Here is a 15,415-nt window from a genome sequence, read left to right on the forward strand (position 1 = left end):
TTATAGAAATTAGTTAACAATTCTTATAAGTATTATCCCACATAAGTCTTTTATGAACTTGACATACCCCTTTGGCACAAAGCTAAACCTGACACAAACGACTCTATGTTATGATTGGCTAGCTGTCAAGGCCAACTCATATTGAACATCCAGGTTACGTGACATCTTCATCCGAGCCTATATATTTCATCACACTTATTAAACACAACCCTTTATTCTCCTCAAGAAGAAGAAGAATCAACTATTCGAAAGCGTTCGAGTTTTGGGTCTCGTTTTGAAAATATTACAACTTTTGTAGGTTATCCTGTGTGTTAACTACTTAACCTGGAGTTAAATTTTATACAATAGCCTCATTGAGTCATTTCGTACTTCGGCCAACAGAGGCTGGTCATTAGTAATAATACTTGGTCAAAACTCGAAATTCTTGATTTTTCTAATTATTTCGGACAATGGTCAAAACGCCTGGCCATTGTTCACAATGGCCATATTTCGGGTTTTGGATGTAACATATATATATACTTATTCATGTCAGTTCCGCTTCCTCAAATAAACTTTCAGAGTATGGGGCTCCACAAGATTGTCTTTGGTTCGTGAAAGTCCGGGTCCATGATAAAAAAATAAGAGAGATTGAGAACGGCTAATATGGGCTATTCAAGCAAAATCCCGTATTAATTTAGTACTTTTTATAGTAACAGCTGTATTTTATAAACTGTCTATTAGTACAAGACTTTAGATTTCTCACCATTCTCCAAACTTCTCCAGGTTTCAGAAACCTATACAAAATATATCATCCAATTGTATGTTTGCTTATCTGTAATTAAGTACAAACCAACCCAATGAACTATCTGTGTTCTGCCCACCACGGTATCGAAACCCGGTTTCTAACATTGTAAGTCTGCAGACATGCCGCTGTGCCACTGAGGGGCCCAAAAAGTGTATGTATCGTACAATTGTAACACATCATTTCTACAATCTTGCGAGAAAAGTTCCGGACAGACAAACGCAAGTGTGTTATTTACATAGATAAACTAGGAACCAGGTAAACTAACATCTGTGGCAAATAAAATATAGCTAAACCAAATGATAGAAAGAAAAATACATAAACGATACATAAAATCATAACTAAAAAGAAAACATAAACTGTTACGTAACACAACAAGAATGATATAACTGTTCGGTAAGTTTAGGGTTTAATTAAAGTTCATAATATAAATTTTCAACTGTGCTAATTTTAGTAATCACTTTAATTATTAACAATAATTGTATGATATTGATAAATTGGTGGAGATCTTCGAGCTAAATGTGATATTTGGCATTAGTGTTGCTGTTAGTATTATATACTCGGGTTATATATTACCATAACCTGGTGGTTGATGGTGATACTATGAGTGTGATAGGCCTAAGGCTTAATTTTTTGGACTTTATATCACGTTATTAGGCCTTTACGTCATATATATTCTTTAGACTTTATGTTTATTTAGTATTTTACTATCTGGTCTTTTGTAGGAAACACAAGTAAAAACAAGGCATCTACTCATTTTAAGCTTATGAATATCTTTTTTGAATTAAAATATACTTTTTCTCTTCCTTATCCAACAAGTTTTTATTAGATTTAGAGTTTGAATCAATACTTTTAGTGTTAACATCTCAACTTAGTATTTTATCACTGAGTTTTATACCAGGCAAAGCATTTCACAAGTTGATGACTGTCCGGAAAGTTGTTATGGAAGCTAAGCTAAAAGTATAACTCCTTTGCAACTTGTAACAAGGTAAGAAGAGACATAGTTACCCAGTCCAAGTGGCTATATACTATATAGTATAATATATTTCAAAATTGTCTCAACTTTCATAATGTGATGTTGGTAATCTAGTTTCAATCAGTTGTTTGATGAAAATCAATGATTTGTACAACATATTTAATTTTTTCCCACGTTAATGGAGTTTTCAAAAGGTCTATTTCTAGAATAAGTTTTAACAAACTGTATGCACAGTTTTGCAAATATGTTATGTGTCCCCAATGCAGTGAACAATGGTTAAAATCTATTAGCTATAAATCTTGTCCAACAATTAGATCATTTGAACATTTTACTAGTTCATTGTTAGTCCATCGTGTTTGGGCTTGTATTAATATTCTGTAAACTAACTAAGTTATTGTTAAACAATTTTGTTGATTCTCTGTTCACACCCCTTATGTTCAATTTATTTCATTTGAAATATCTGAATGAAATATAGTGTATAGCTGCTATTAATTGTACTTCTAGCAATGAAAATATCTGGGTGTAATATCTTAGGGTAGTGAGAACAATGAAATGAATGTTGCTTACTTAACACGTTTGCTGCCATGTGCTCCATCAGTGGGTCACAACTTACCTTTATGGACGGCATGACACACCAATGGGTCACAGACAATGATGTATCAATTATTTTACAAGTGTGTTTATTGGATTACTGTAAATCACTACACCACTGCTATTGTTGTACCCTCACCCAGCCCTTCAAATTTCTGGAAGTGTTGGGGTGTGTGACCAAAGGTTTTGTACTTTTTGCTACTCTGAAACTGCTTGACATATGCTTTCTCTTTGTTATCATCTCAGTGTGGCTTACTACTTGAAAGAGTCTTTTATTGATCTACATTTTAAATTCTGGTTGTAACCTTCAAATTTAATCAACCTATTAAGATGACTGTTCTCGTAGCTCAAGGAGTGCTGTACTGTATATGCACTTAGGAAATATTGCATGAATTACTGTCTGCAGTAATAATTTTTTCTAAGTATTTTACTATTTGCCTACATTAAAAACATACATGTATTTCCAAGTTTGTGCTTGTCTCATTAAATGAAATACTATGTATAATATGTAGTGATGCTCATTTTGGGAAACACAAATTTATGAGTTTTTTTAACATTGTTTTAACTAGAGATCTGGTAGGTTGCTTATAACTTTTAATATATTGCTAAATGTAACTTGCAGATGAATTTTATGAAATGAATGAAACTATTAAAAGTTGTTTTCAATAAAGACACTTGTTGCAAACAAAACTTTCTTTTTTGAAACCTCAGACATTTTAAACATAGTGCTTTTGTTTGCTAAAGATATCTGCCCCTGTTAAATAACAGAGGATAAATAGTATCTAAAAAATAAGTTGTAAGTTTATGAAGAAATGGTTTTAAAATGTTGGAGTATTTTTAAGATGTATATATATAATTTCTGTGACAGGTAAATGTGCTATAATTAATAAAAAAATAGCTGAAGTGAAGTAAGCCATGGAAGTTATGTGAGTAAACTTAAGATAAATGAAATTGTGTTTCTTCCATACTATTAAGGCCACTATTCAGGAAGAGAAACAGTTAATATATAACTGTCTATTTTATAAATCTGATATGTACTGTTTGGGCAGCTGATTGCATCTTAGAAATACATCCAAGCAAAACAAGTAGTGATTGACAATTAAAATGAAACTTAATGCATTATATGGTCTTGGGAACAATGTGACATTTAAAAATGATGTTCTTTTAAAATGTATTACACTAAATGATGTTACAGATAATCTGACATTTGAAAGCGATGTTTTAAAACTTATTACACTGTATGATGTTAGGGACAACCTGACATTTCAATATGATGTCTTTTTTAAACATATTACATTAGATGATTATGAGGGACAATCTAACATTTTTAAGTACAGTTTTGCTCTAAGAAAGGTTTTATATATGTGAATAAATGAAAATTTGAAATATTTAGTTTTTCTATATTTGTTTCTAATATAATTTTTTTCTTTTTAAATATAGGTCTTAGGCATAAATTACAGTATTTATATATTGCTGAGACCAATTTTATGATATCAAAAATCTAAATATAATTTGATTTCAAACCTCTTTTCTCTATATAATTGTTTTAAAGGCAAATACTAGATATGCTGAAGGACTCTTGAATGAATAGAATTACATAAATTAACTTGGGATTAGATCACAGCAGAATTAATGATTAATGGCTCCTGAATGAACAGAATTACATGAATTAACTTGGTAGTAGATCACAGCAGAATTAATGATTGATGGCTCCTGAATGAACAGAATTACATGAATTAACTTGGTAGTAGATCACAGCAGAATTAATGATTAATGGCTCCTGAATGAATAGAATTACTTAAATTAACTTGGTAGTAGATCACAGCAGAATTAATGATTGATGGCTCCTGAATGAATAAATTACATAAATTAACTTGGTAGTAGAGTACAGCAGAATTAATGATTAATGGCTCCTGAATGAATAAATTACATAAATTAACTTGGGATTAGATCACAGCAGAATTAATGATTAATGGCTCCTGAATGAATAAATAATATAAATTAACTTGGTAGTAGATCACAGCAGAATTAATGATTGACACTGCCATATGTAGATAATAAACCATAAAACATTTTGAATAAAAACAATAACTGTCCATAATGATTAAATTATACATATAATAAAACAAGTTAATGAAACTTCTTTAGTATAATACATGTTTTGACATGACATTTTTATCAACAATTCTTTTCACATATAGGTATTAAAAATTTTGTTAAATAACTCTGTGATCTCTTTAACTCAATGTGAAAATCACTGTTAATGATTCTGTTCAAATTTCTTGAATTTCTTTCAGATAATACACCCAATTGTGAAAGAGTGGACATGGGAAATTTACTTAAGTTGTTGTACAGGGATGAAACACCCAAATATGATGTATTTGTGGACTTTGAAAGTAAGAATGATGGTGGATATTCTGTGACTATGAATGTTTTAATAAAGAGTTATAGTTTGTATGGTTGGACTTTGAAAATAAGTAATGGTAATTGGAATTCTGTGTAAAAGTAAATACTTATGTATAGTTATGAATGTATTTTTATTATGGTCATTTATAGTAAATAGTGTACATAGTTGGACTTTGAAAGAAAGGGTTATATACTGTGGGTGTAAGCCTAAAAAAGATTATAGTATATACACTTGGCAGTATATCATATAGTTTTATTTTATGCAAATAGACCAGTTATTTCATAATTGTTATGAGACAGGCCTTATATATGTGTAGTTTCTTGGCAGTATTATAGTGAAGATTTAACTTCATGAAAATAATGCTAGTGACTTAAATTTTGTTTTTGAGAAATAGTTTGTCTTCAAATTCTCTTGGATATTTTTAACTGTATTGAAATCAGAATGGTGACTGACTGTATTAGGAGAGGTTGCATGAAAAATTTTATCTAAAAGGTAGGTTCATACACCTCTCCTTGTTCGTGCTTTCTTGTGTCTTCAGCAGTGGTTAGTGGCTACTTTTGTTGGATTTTGACACTGTCTGGCTGATGACATTTTTATTTAAATTACAGTTCATTTCTGCATGGAGTAACAGCTTCAACCGTTATCTTAAATAGTACCTGATACAAATTATTTTCAACTGCTTCACACTTCAGTGTTCCAAACATGAGATATACAGCATTTGAATTAACTAGAAGCATTTATGTTGCATGCAAGCTATGCATTGGAAATTTGGTTAAACTTTGATGTGTATTAATGTTGTGAGTAGGTGAAGCCCAGCTTCTAAGTTAAAAAATAAAATGATTTATAAATTATGGTTTGGTTCAACAGTTAAGTGGAATAAAAACTATTTTATATCTAAAGATGTAATTATTCTCAGATGTATTTTTTGAAACTGTAATAAAACATTAATTATTACAGTAGTATTGGGCATGTGTGTGGAGTCTCTGAGAAAATTTTTCTGTAACTTTAATAATATTTTGAATGCTGTAGATGCAAAACCTTCACAATCTGAAATGGCAACCTATCATATTGTACAAGAAGTTCTAAAGCATTCAAGAGAAATTTTAGCTGACCTCAGGATTTATAAAGGAGCAGGAAATGAAATAAAAGTGGTGAGTTGTCATCTCAATTGTGGACAGAAATATGAAGTCTTTAGGATATAGAAAAATATCTTTTGTTTGTAACATTAAAATGCTTTTTACAAGGAGTACTTACATCATTAAGCCATATTTTTTTAGAGAGATTATTATTATTATTATCGAACTTTCTTTAATCTTATCTCGTTTACTTTTCAGATATTACACAATATTTACCTTTATCTGTTACTTCCTCTTTTCTGTTCCATACGTTTTAGATAACAGGAGTTAGTTAGTCAGATTAACTATTTTAGACACACCACATAGTTTGTTTAATAAACTGCTTTGTTTTGTATTACATTTCACATTGTTATATTTTATTTATAGTACCAGTATTGTAACTATTTATTGAATGGTTCAGGCAGTCATTCAGTTTCTTATTTCACATCTTCATAAACATTAGTTTTTGGCTATACTGTTGTATACTTGATTCCCCAACCTACAATGACATATAGTAACAATTTATCTGAGATGTCCTAAAGTTACACTGTTGGATCCATTTAATGGGTTTACATTGGTCACAAGTTGTTTTTAGGGAGGATTGTGGAAATATTTGCTTATACACAGTTGTATTTATGTTACATTGTTTAATGAGCATTAAACCCATAACAATACTTGAAGTTAAAATATCGTGTTTGTGTGTTTCAAGTGATTTAAACTCTGTTTTTTCTTTAGTGTTAATTTTGTTAACGTGTCTAATATATCTGGATTTATTATTTTAGAATATTTTTATGTTATTATGCTTTTATTGTAGAGATTGTTTTACATTGGTAGCTTAGTGTATGGATTTAGGACTAACATAAATCTACCTGAACCTTATAAGACATTGTTGGGCTTATGGATGAAAATATTGTATACAGTGAGGTACACAACTGGTGAAACAATGTTATTTCAGTATAACTTTAGTCACGGTTGGTTTCAGAACTTTAATAAACTGCAACTGCCTGTTGAAAGAAATGATGTTTCAGCTTCTAGTGTGTGTGTATAAATGGTTGTTAATAATTTATAATAAAGTAGTATAGCTCCTAGTGTGATAATGTATGTACTTTTTGAATTAATTGACTTATTTGTGAATTGTTGGGCAGCATACATATGTTGGGCAACATACATATGACACAAAGAAATTTCTATCAAATTTATGTTTTAATTTTTCAACAGGCAATTGGGAACCCTCAGAATAAGCAGTCCCAGAGTGCAGCTTGGGAAGTTGTTATACCTCTGGTCACCAAGCTCAGAGAATTCTATGAATTCTCCAAGAAATTAGGTAATTACCACAGACCTTGTAAATTCTTTCAATGGAATTTTTACTTCTTCTTGTTAAATATGCGTGTATAACATTTCATGTTAAATCTTGGATGTTAATTTTTACTTCTTCTTGTTAAATATGCATGTATAACATTTCATGTTAAATCTTGGATGTTAATTTTTACTTCTTCTTGTTAAATATGCATGTATAACATTTCGTGTTAAATCTTGGATGTTAATTTTTGCTTGATTTAATTAGGTAGGGAAACTGTTTAAGAAAATAGATGAAATGTAGTGAACTAAATTATGTATGTTAGGTTAGGCATAATAATCTCATTATTAGTCAGAATATGTAAAGTTAGGTGTTATCTATAATCTTATCTTCAGTCAGGATGTGTAAAGTTAAGTGTTATCTATAATCTTATCTTTAGTCAGGATGTGTAAAGCTAGGTGTTATACATAATCTCATTATTAGTCAGGATGTGTAAAGCTAGGCGTTATACATAATCTCATTATTAGTCAGGATGTGTAAAGTTAGGTGTTATACATAGTCTTATCATTATTCAGGATATGTAAAGATAGGTGTTATACATAATCTCATTATTAGTCAGGATGTGTAAAGATAGGTGTTATACATAATCTCATTATTAGTCAGGATGTGTAAAGATAGGTGTTATACATAATCTTATCTTTAGTCAGGATGTGTAAAGTTATGTGTTATACATAATCTCTTTACTTAAATTTCAGCCTCTAGAATATTTGCTCTCAATCATTCATGTTACTTCCTACTATTGATATTTGCACTTAACTTACTACTGTTTTATTATCTGTTTCACTAAAAACAAAGTTTTGATAAACGTCTCTTGGTTCGTGTGAAGATGTGACACTTGATTGACAACTTTTGCACCCTCGACCTGAGCCCAACTATAAACATTTCTCTTTTTCATGTAGGAGACTCGACTTGTATTTGATAGTGTTAGAAATAAGGTTTCTATGCAACTAAGAACAACAGAACAATGTTTTCACAGGATTCAAACCTTGCATTTTGTAATAACCATCGTTGTCATTGTCTTGGTGATGGTGAATCATACAATCACCAAAATGTTGGTAACTGAAAACTAATTCCTTGCATAGTTGCTATTATTATGAATAATTATGATCAAATTTACAATACCCAACTGATTAAGCTTAATAAGTAGGTTAAGGATAGTTTGATTACAAACTTCATTCAAAAATTTATATATGCATTGTGAATTTTTGGAATAAAGTTGATTTTTATACGTTTAAACTGATTAAGTAGTAGTTTTTGTTTAAAATCAAAAGTTTATAATAAAGGGAACTTTTATTTCCCAGGTTGAGTTTTAAGGTTGAACAAAAATGCCGATTACAAGCTTTACTTAAGCCTTTATTTAACAACATTGTCTTATCTTGCAAATACCTTTAGAGCAAGTTGTTCCTCATATCCTGTGGGATTTGTGTTCTGGTCCAATGACTCCAATGCAGCACTTAGAGACTCAACAAGCCTTAGTCAAACAATTTGCTGAAATCTTGGATTTTGTGTTAGAATTTGATGACTTAAAAGTAAGTAGAATCTGACATTTCTCTGATTTTTATCTGGCTGTTAGCAAGAAATAAATAGTTTTAGAAGTAGTGGTGTCACATTGTGTTATCCAATATTTAAAATCAGTTCAGTAAACCATTATTAGTAGCAGCAGAATGTATAGTGTTGACTATAATACAAGTTTACAACACAAAACGTGACACTCTTTTAGTAAAATGTATAAGTCTTTTGGATACAAAAAATCAGATGTGTTACAAAAGTATTTGTACTTAAGACATGTCTTTGGATTCACTCAGTATGACGACTCTGACAAGTTAGAGTGCAATCGTGTCAAGAATGAAGCAAAACACAAATGTGATATACCTAATGATAAAGCAAAACACGAAAGTGATATACCTAATGATAAAGCAAAACACGAACGTGATATACCTAATGATAAAGCAAAACACGAACGTGATATATCTATTGATAAAGCAAAACACGAACGTGATATACCTAATGATATAGCAAAACACGAACGTGATATACCTAATGATAAAGCAAAACACAAATGTGATAATAAGAAGCATTTATTAAATGTTTTGGAATCATCATAATTCCATCATCAGTGATCTAGAGGTACAAAATAAACAAACAATATTTGTTATTACAACAGAAATATGATATACGTAAGAAGTAAAAAATTTGAATATACAAATATAACACGAGAAAATGAAAAATGTGGCACAAATGAAATAGTTAAAATAAGTTTAAATCAATGAAGACTGTGTATTATTTAGGGTCAGAAAAAGAGTTTTTATGTATAATGTTTCTTTTATAAGAAGTGCAATAGCATGTTTGGCTGTTGAGAGTTATTGGATGTACTGTTTCTGTATTGTTCTTTGATAGCTGCTAGTTCTTCAGATTTCATATTTGAGGATTTCCTGCATGTGTTATAGAGATCTAAGTTTTTAGCTTGGTAGTAAATAGTTCTTGTGCTTGTTCAGAAGTATTCTTGGTAAAAATAGTAAAGGTTTTATATTCTGGTACAAGGATTCCCTGAAATCTGAAGAACTGACAGCTATCAAAGAACTCTCCTGAAACAAAAATATTACCATCACCTGACCGGACAAAGGAAACTGAGTTGTTATCCTCAACAAAGCTGACTATGTTAAGAAAATGCTTGACATCCTTAACGACCACAATAAGTTCAAACTTATAAACAAAGAACCATTAACCCATACCTTACAACTTGAAGGGAAAACTCAGAACAGGACATCCGATTAATAGATTGAATTTAACATATTCGTTTATTACCTTGTGTTCTCTGTATGTAGTCTTAACATAATGTTGTATGTTATGGTTTATTTTATTATTCTTATGAATTTGTACATTATTATTTAGTTTTAGTATTTCATGTATATTACCTTGTTTTTGTATTCTCATGTTGTATTGTGTGTTTAACTGTTTTAACCTTTTTTAGTATCATTTCTTTAGTTTTCCATGATGTAAGTATTTTGGTTTTATTATAGAGGTTTATTAGGGGAAGGTTATTAACTTGAAGTCACTAAGTTTTTATCTTTTGATTAGATCTTCATAAAATTGGATCACATTATGTAAAGAAGAAACACCAAGAACCTAGACATCAATAAACACCAAACATCTTAGAAAGGAATAACACCAAAACTTTACACATTAACAAGTAGTGGACATGTAACATAGAAAAATAACACCAAGAACCTAGACATTAACAAACATGGGACAAATCATATAGAAAAATAACACCAAGAACCTAGATATAAACAAACAGTGTACGCATCATTTAGAAAATTAACACCAAGAACCTAGACATTAACAAACATGGGACACATCACATAGAAAATTAACACCAAGAACCTAGACATTAACAAACATGGGACACATCATATAGAAAAATAATACCAAGAATCTAGACATAAACAAACAGTGTATGCATCATATAGAAAATTAACACCAAGACCTAGACATTAACAAACATTGGGCACACCACATAGAAAAATAATACCAAAACTTTAGACATAAAAAAAACTGGACACATTATAGAAAGGAATAACATCAAGATGTTAGACATTAACAAATACTAGATACATTGTAGAAAAGAATAACATTAAATACCCAGACAGACACTGAACACATCAGAAAGAAGAATAACATTAAATACCTAGACAAACACTGGACATATCAGAAAGAAGAATAACAATAAATACCTAGACAAACACTGAACATATCAGAAAGAAGAATAACATTAAATACCTAGACAAACACTGAACACATCAGAAAGGTGAATAACATTAAGTACCTAGACAAACACTGAACACATCAGAAAGAACAATAACATTATGTACCTAGACAAACACTGAACACATCAGGGAGAAGAATAACATTAAGTACCTAGACATTAACATAACATTGAACAAATTGAACTGACTGACACCAAGAACCTAACTGTTAAATAACAAAACTGAATAACATAACATTGAATGCAGAATAAAAGAAAAAATATAACAACCTATTACTTTTACAGTCAGCTATTGCAGTCTTCCCTTATAATGTTATTAATACAATGATATTAATGATTTTAATATTGTGGGTACAGCTTTGATATAGTATTAAGCCAAAGTTTGTTAAATAAATGTTACGTAAAAGTTGTTTATTACTTTATTTATTTTTGTATTTGTAATTTTTTTTATTTCTAGATTATTAGATTGTATCTTAATATAGCTTTAAAGCTTAGGAAGTAGAATACAAGTCTCGAAAACTTTGCTTAATTTAGTGTGTAGCTGTTTGTGGAAGGCTGGCAGAAGGCCTGAAAACTTGCAAGTAATAAACTTAGTTTTTGTTTAATATTAATATATTTTTCTGTATTTAAAACTACACAAAGACAACTTGAGTCCATGTAGTCAAAACAAAGGAAGAGCTAGTCTTTGTTTACATTTATATGGATGATGATCGTAAAAGCAGAACCCCAGCACTGGAAGTCAATCATAGTATAACGTGATCTTTGATTACACTATTAAACTGTCAGTCATGAAATTGTCCATGACATCTGTACTTGTTCTATTACAGATGACTAACCCAGCAATACAAAATGACTTCAGCTACTATAGAAGGACAGTCAGTCGACTAAGGATAGCCAATCAGGTAGACAATAGGAGCCTATTTTTTTGTTTGTTATTGTTAGGCAGAATATTTCTTCAAAGTGTTCTGTGGTGAAAAATAGTGTCTCTGTATAATCTGGGTCAGTAGTTCCTAAACCCTATAAAACGTCACTGTGAGTAAATTTCACTTACCTGTATAGAAGTAAGTTAAATTTCAGAACAAAATAACCTGAATTATTTTGATTAAAATGAAGTTTACATGGGTGTATGACTAACATAGCAACTAATAATGAATTATATGATTACCCTTTAAATCTCTCACAATGGGCTCAGTCCCAAGGGCCGACTTCATAACCATTTTATGCTTGTTATAGTTTTCATGCTAGAACTTTTAATACAGTAAGCGTATCTTCACAAAACTTTGCAGTTTATCAGTAGGCATTACAAGGCTTTTGTACACAAGATATCAGATTCCTTTATTACTTTTTAAGATTTTTTAAGTAATGATTTGCTCATGGATTTTTCTTTTTGAATATTGACTATCCAACATGCAAGGTAATTTTAATTTAAGAAAATTTTTAACTTTCACATGTAAAATCTTTATAACCTCCAGATAATTATCAAACATTTTTTTTAGAAAAAGCTTTATATTTAATCTGTTGTTTTCACTACTGTATCTCTGTATGGGTTTGGTCGATTCGACCAACCTCGTAACCACCATAAAAAATAGGAAATAGATATAAATTAATCTTTTTCTCATTCTAGAATTACAACAAGTTATAACAAAAAACCACAAATGTTTAGCCTAAATAGCTTACATTTTATAATGTTATACATATATAAACATTTATTATTTTATTGACCATTTAGCAGTGTCTGACTAACATTACAGAAGTTGAATGATGAGGTGCATGTGCATTCATGTTACTGTATCCAATAATATAAAACTGACCTTTACAAAGTGACCTGTCTTGGCTGTGTTCTAATGGACCAGTATTTTGGAAAATACAGTCACATTTTAGTTATAATACATTATATAGATATATAAGTTATTACTATTTACAAATAAGTTCTTAAATTTCAGTTATTTTTCTTAAAACATAGAACAGTAAATAAAGAAGTATAGAAAACATATTATCTCTTCAAGTTACAAACTTTGTACTCATTTGCTGCTTGCTGTAATTTGCTAAGCCTTATCAGATTTCACATGTGGACAATGTAAAACAAAATCTTTTTTTAAGGTCATATATATATATCAATTATTTATTTATTATTATTTTTTTAATCATTTTAATTTAGTGTAGAGGATGGAACAGCCGAGATGGACCAATAGGTCCCATGTTGTCCCAAAATGATATGTAATCTTGAAATAACAAAAAATAAATGACTATATCAATACCACAGAATTCTTACATAATTTATCAGGCTTATGATTTTTTTGAGCTCAATAATGTCTTACCTTACTGCTTGTAATCTACCATGGAAGGGAAAGGGTTTCCCTTGTAAGTACTTTGCAGAGGTTCAGAAAACATTGTGGTAGACATTCTGAGCATTTGATTGGTTATTCATACGTCATAAACAGAAGTAGTTGTACATAAGAATTTCCAAAAATGGAAGAGGTGGGCAGGGCCATTGTGTTTGATTCAATAAATGTAGTGATATCTCAGCAAATAGAAAAATAGGAGGTTCTTATTGTATATTATATCTTGTCAATATTGGTAATTTGAGTTTCTAATTCTTTGACATCACAAACATCTAATCTGAACTAATGCTACATTCAATATACCGTGTGACACACAAAAATAGATATTTAGGAATTTTTTAAATATTTACTTTTAAATTAAAAATTAAGTAATGTATAATATCAAAATTTTTATTATAATCTACAATTTGATACCAAATGTGATGACATGGTCTTTGACCCATGACCATAGGCAGACCTGTCTCAGTAAGTTAACTTTACTATCTATTTGTAAACTGTATATCCAGCCATTTAATTCTTGACCTTTTGGTCACTTATGAACCTATTTCAGCCATCTGATTACTTTTGTGTTCAGTGGTTGATTTCTAGCCACTTAATGCTTATTTATGACCACATGATTTCTTAATTTTTTGTCAGTTATTCACTTGTAGTAATTTCATCCTAACTTTTGTCAGCTGTTGATTTGTAGCCATTTATTTTCTTAACTTTTAGCCATTTGCTATCTATATCCAACTGACTTCTTTTTAGTATCTAGTGACATTTTTTTTAAGTTTGGAGATATTACTTTTTATTATTAAACATCTGTAGTCTCCAAACTTGTTGGGTCTTCTAAAAATTGTATTGCTTAAATACCACTTTGGATATTGGTTGTTGTCAGAACTCTGTAGTTTTGTTTGATATGAAAACTCTGTAGTTGGATATATGTTTGGTATCGGAACTCTGTAGTTGGATATTGTTTGGTATCAAAACAAAAAGGACACCTTCTTAAAAATAAATCTTTGTGCATGATAAATGAGTGGGAAATGGTTGGTCTGTATGAATATAACCAAATTTAATAATAATTTCAATGATAGGTTTCTTAAGCATGGGCACCTATGTTCTTTTAGATTCCTCTCAAAGTTGCTAAAATTTTTGACAGTTTTGTCTAAAGTACTGAAGTCATAAATAGGCTATGCCTACATATTTTTCTGGTTACTTTTAGATGAAACTTGAGTTGGTTGGATTTTCCACAGGATAATATTGAAAATGAGGATTTGGAAGTTCCGAATGAACTGGCCAACCGAATGTCACTGTTTTATGCTCATGCTACACCAATGCTGAAGGTTCTCAGTGATACTACATCACAGTTTGTCAGTGACAATAAAGATCTACCTGTCGAAAACACGTCCGAAACTTTGGGAACAATGGCAAAAGTCTGTCAACGAATGGTCGAAAATCCGTGAGAACACGTATTTTTATAATTCTTTCTTGTTGAAAGTTAAGGTTTACTAAAAATATTCCAAGGAATTTTGTAATATCTTTTATAATCTATAATGATAATATACAAAAGCTTAAGACATAGTAATTTTTTAAATATTTAATTCTTCGATCTTCCTATTGTATAATGTTAGTTATTTATCAAATTGAAATTTTTATGCTAGCATTCTCCACGTATAGTTGAAAGTGTAAATATTTATTTTTAATTTTGTAAGCTGAAAATAAATGTGATTTATTTGATATTTTAAAAGTTAGTGCTTAATTTTTCAAGTTTGATATAAAAAATTTAACTTTTATTATTTGCTTAGTGTTTCAAACTTTTTGCTTTTCTGCAATGTACTTGCAATGAAGGTAGTGTGACAATACACAAAACTTCCTTTTTCATGCTCTTAAATTGTGCATCATTTCCATGTGGGAAATTTCCCAGCTTTTAGTTGATTCATGAGAATTATCTTCTGATAGTAAACTACAGAAACCACCCTATAAAGTAGTTTTAGGTTCTATAAAATATAAGTATAAAATACATGCATGATACTGTTTTTAAATATTGCTTTTCAGTAGTAGCAATGTCAGCAATTCCCAAATCTACTATATAAAGAAGAAA

General features: G+C 30.0%; 1 protein-coding gene across 1 annotated transcript in view; it reads left to right on the top strand.

Moving 5' to 3' along the window:
- Positions 1-1,346: 1,346 nt before the first annotated feature.
- LOC106467441 (protein FAM49B-like) overlaps positions 1,347-15,415 on the top strand; it is a 19,123-nt gene continuing 5,054 nt past the window's right edge. Inside the window, exons 1-7 of the mRNA XM_013927791.2 lie at positions 1,347-1,769; positions 4,646-4,744; positions 5,785-5,906; positions 7,089-7,194; positions 8,620-8,756; positions 11,821-11,895; positions 14,568-14,773. Of these exons, the coding sequence (XP_013783245.1) occupies positions 4,675-4,744; positions 5,785-5,906; positions 7,089-7,194; positions 8,620-8,756; positions 11,821-11,895; positions 14,568-14,773 (716 nt within the window). The 5' untranslated portion in view covers positions 1,347-1,769; positions 4,646-4,674. The remainder of the gene's footprint in view (positions 1,770-4,645; positions 4,745-5,784; positions 5,907-7,088; positions 7,195-8,619; positions 8,757-11,820; positions 11,896-14,567; positions 14,774-15,415) is intronic.

This window comes from Limulus polyphemus, unplaced genomic scaffold (genome assembly GCF_000517525.1).
Source record: "Limulus polyphemus unplaced genomic scaffold, Limulus_polyphemus-2.1.2 Scaffold2617, whole genome shotgun sequence".
Lineage (NCBI taxonomy): Eukaryota > Metazoa > Arthropoda > Merostomata > Xiphosura > Limulidae > Limulus > Limulus polyphemus.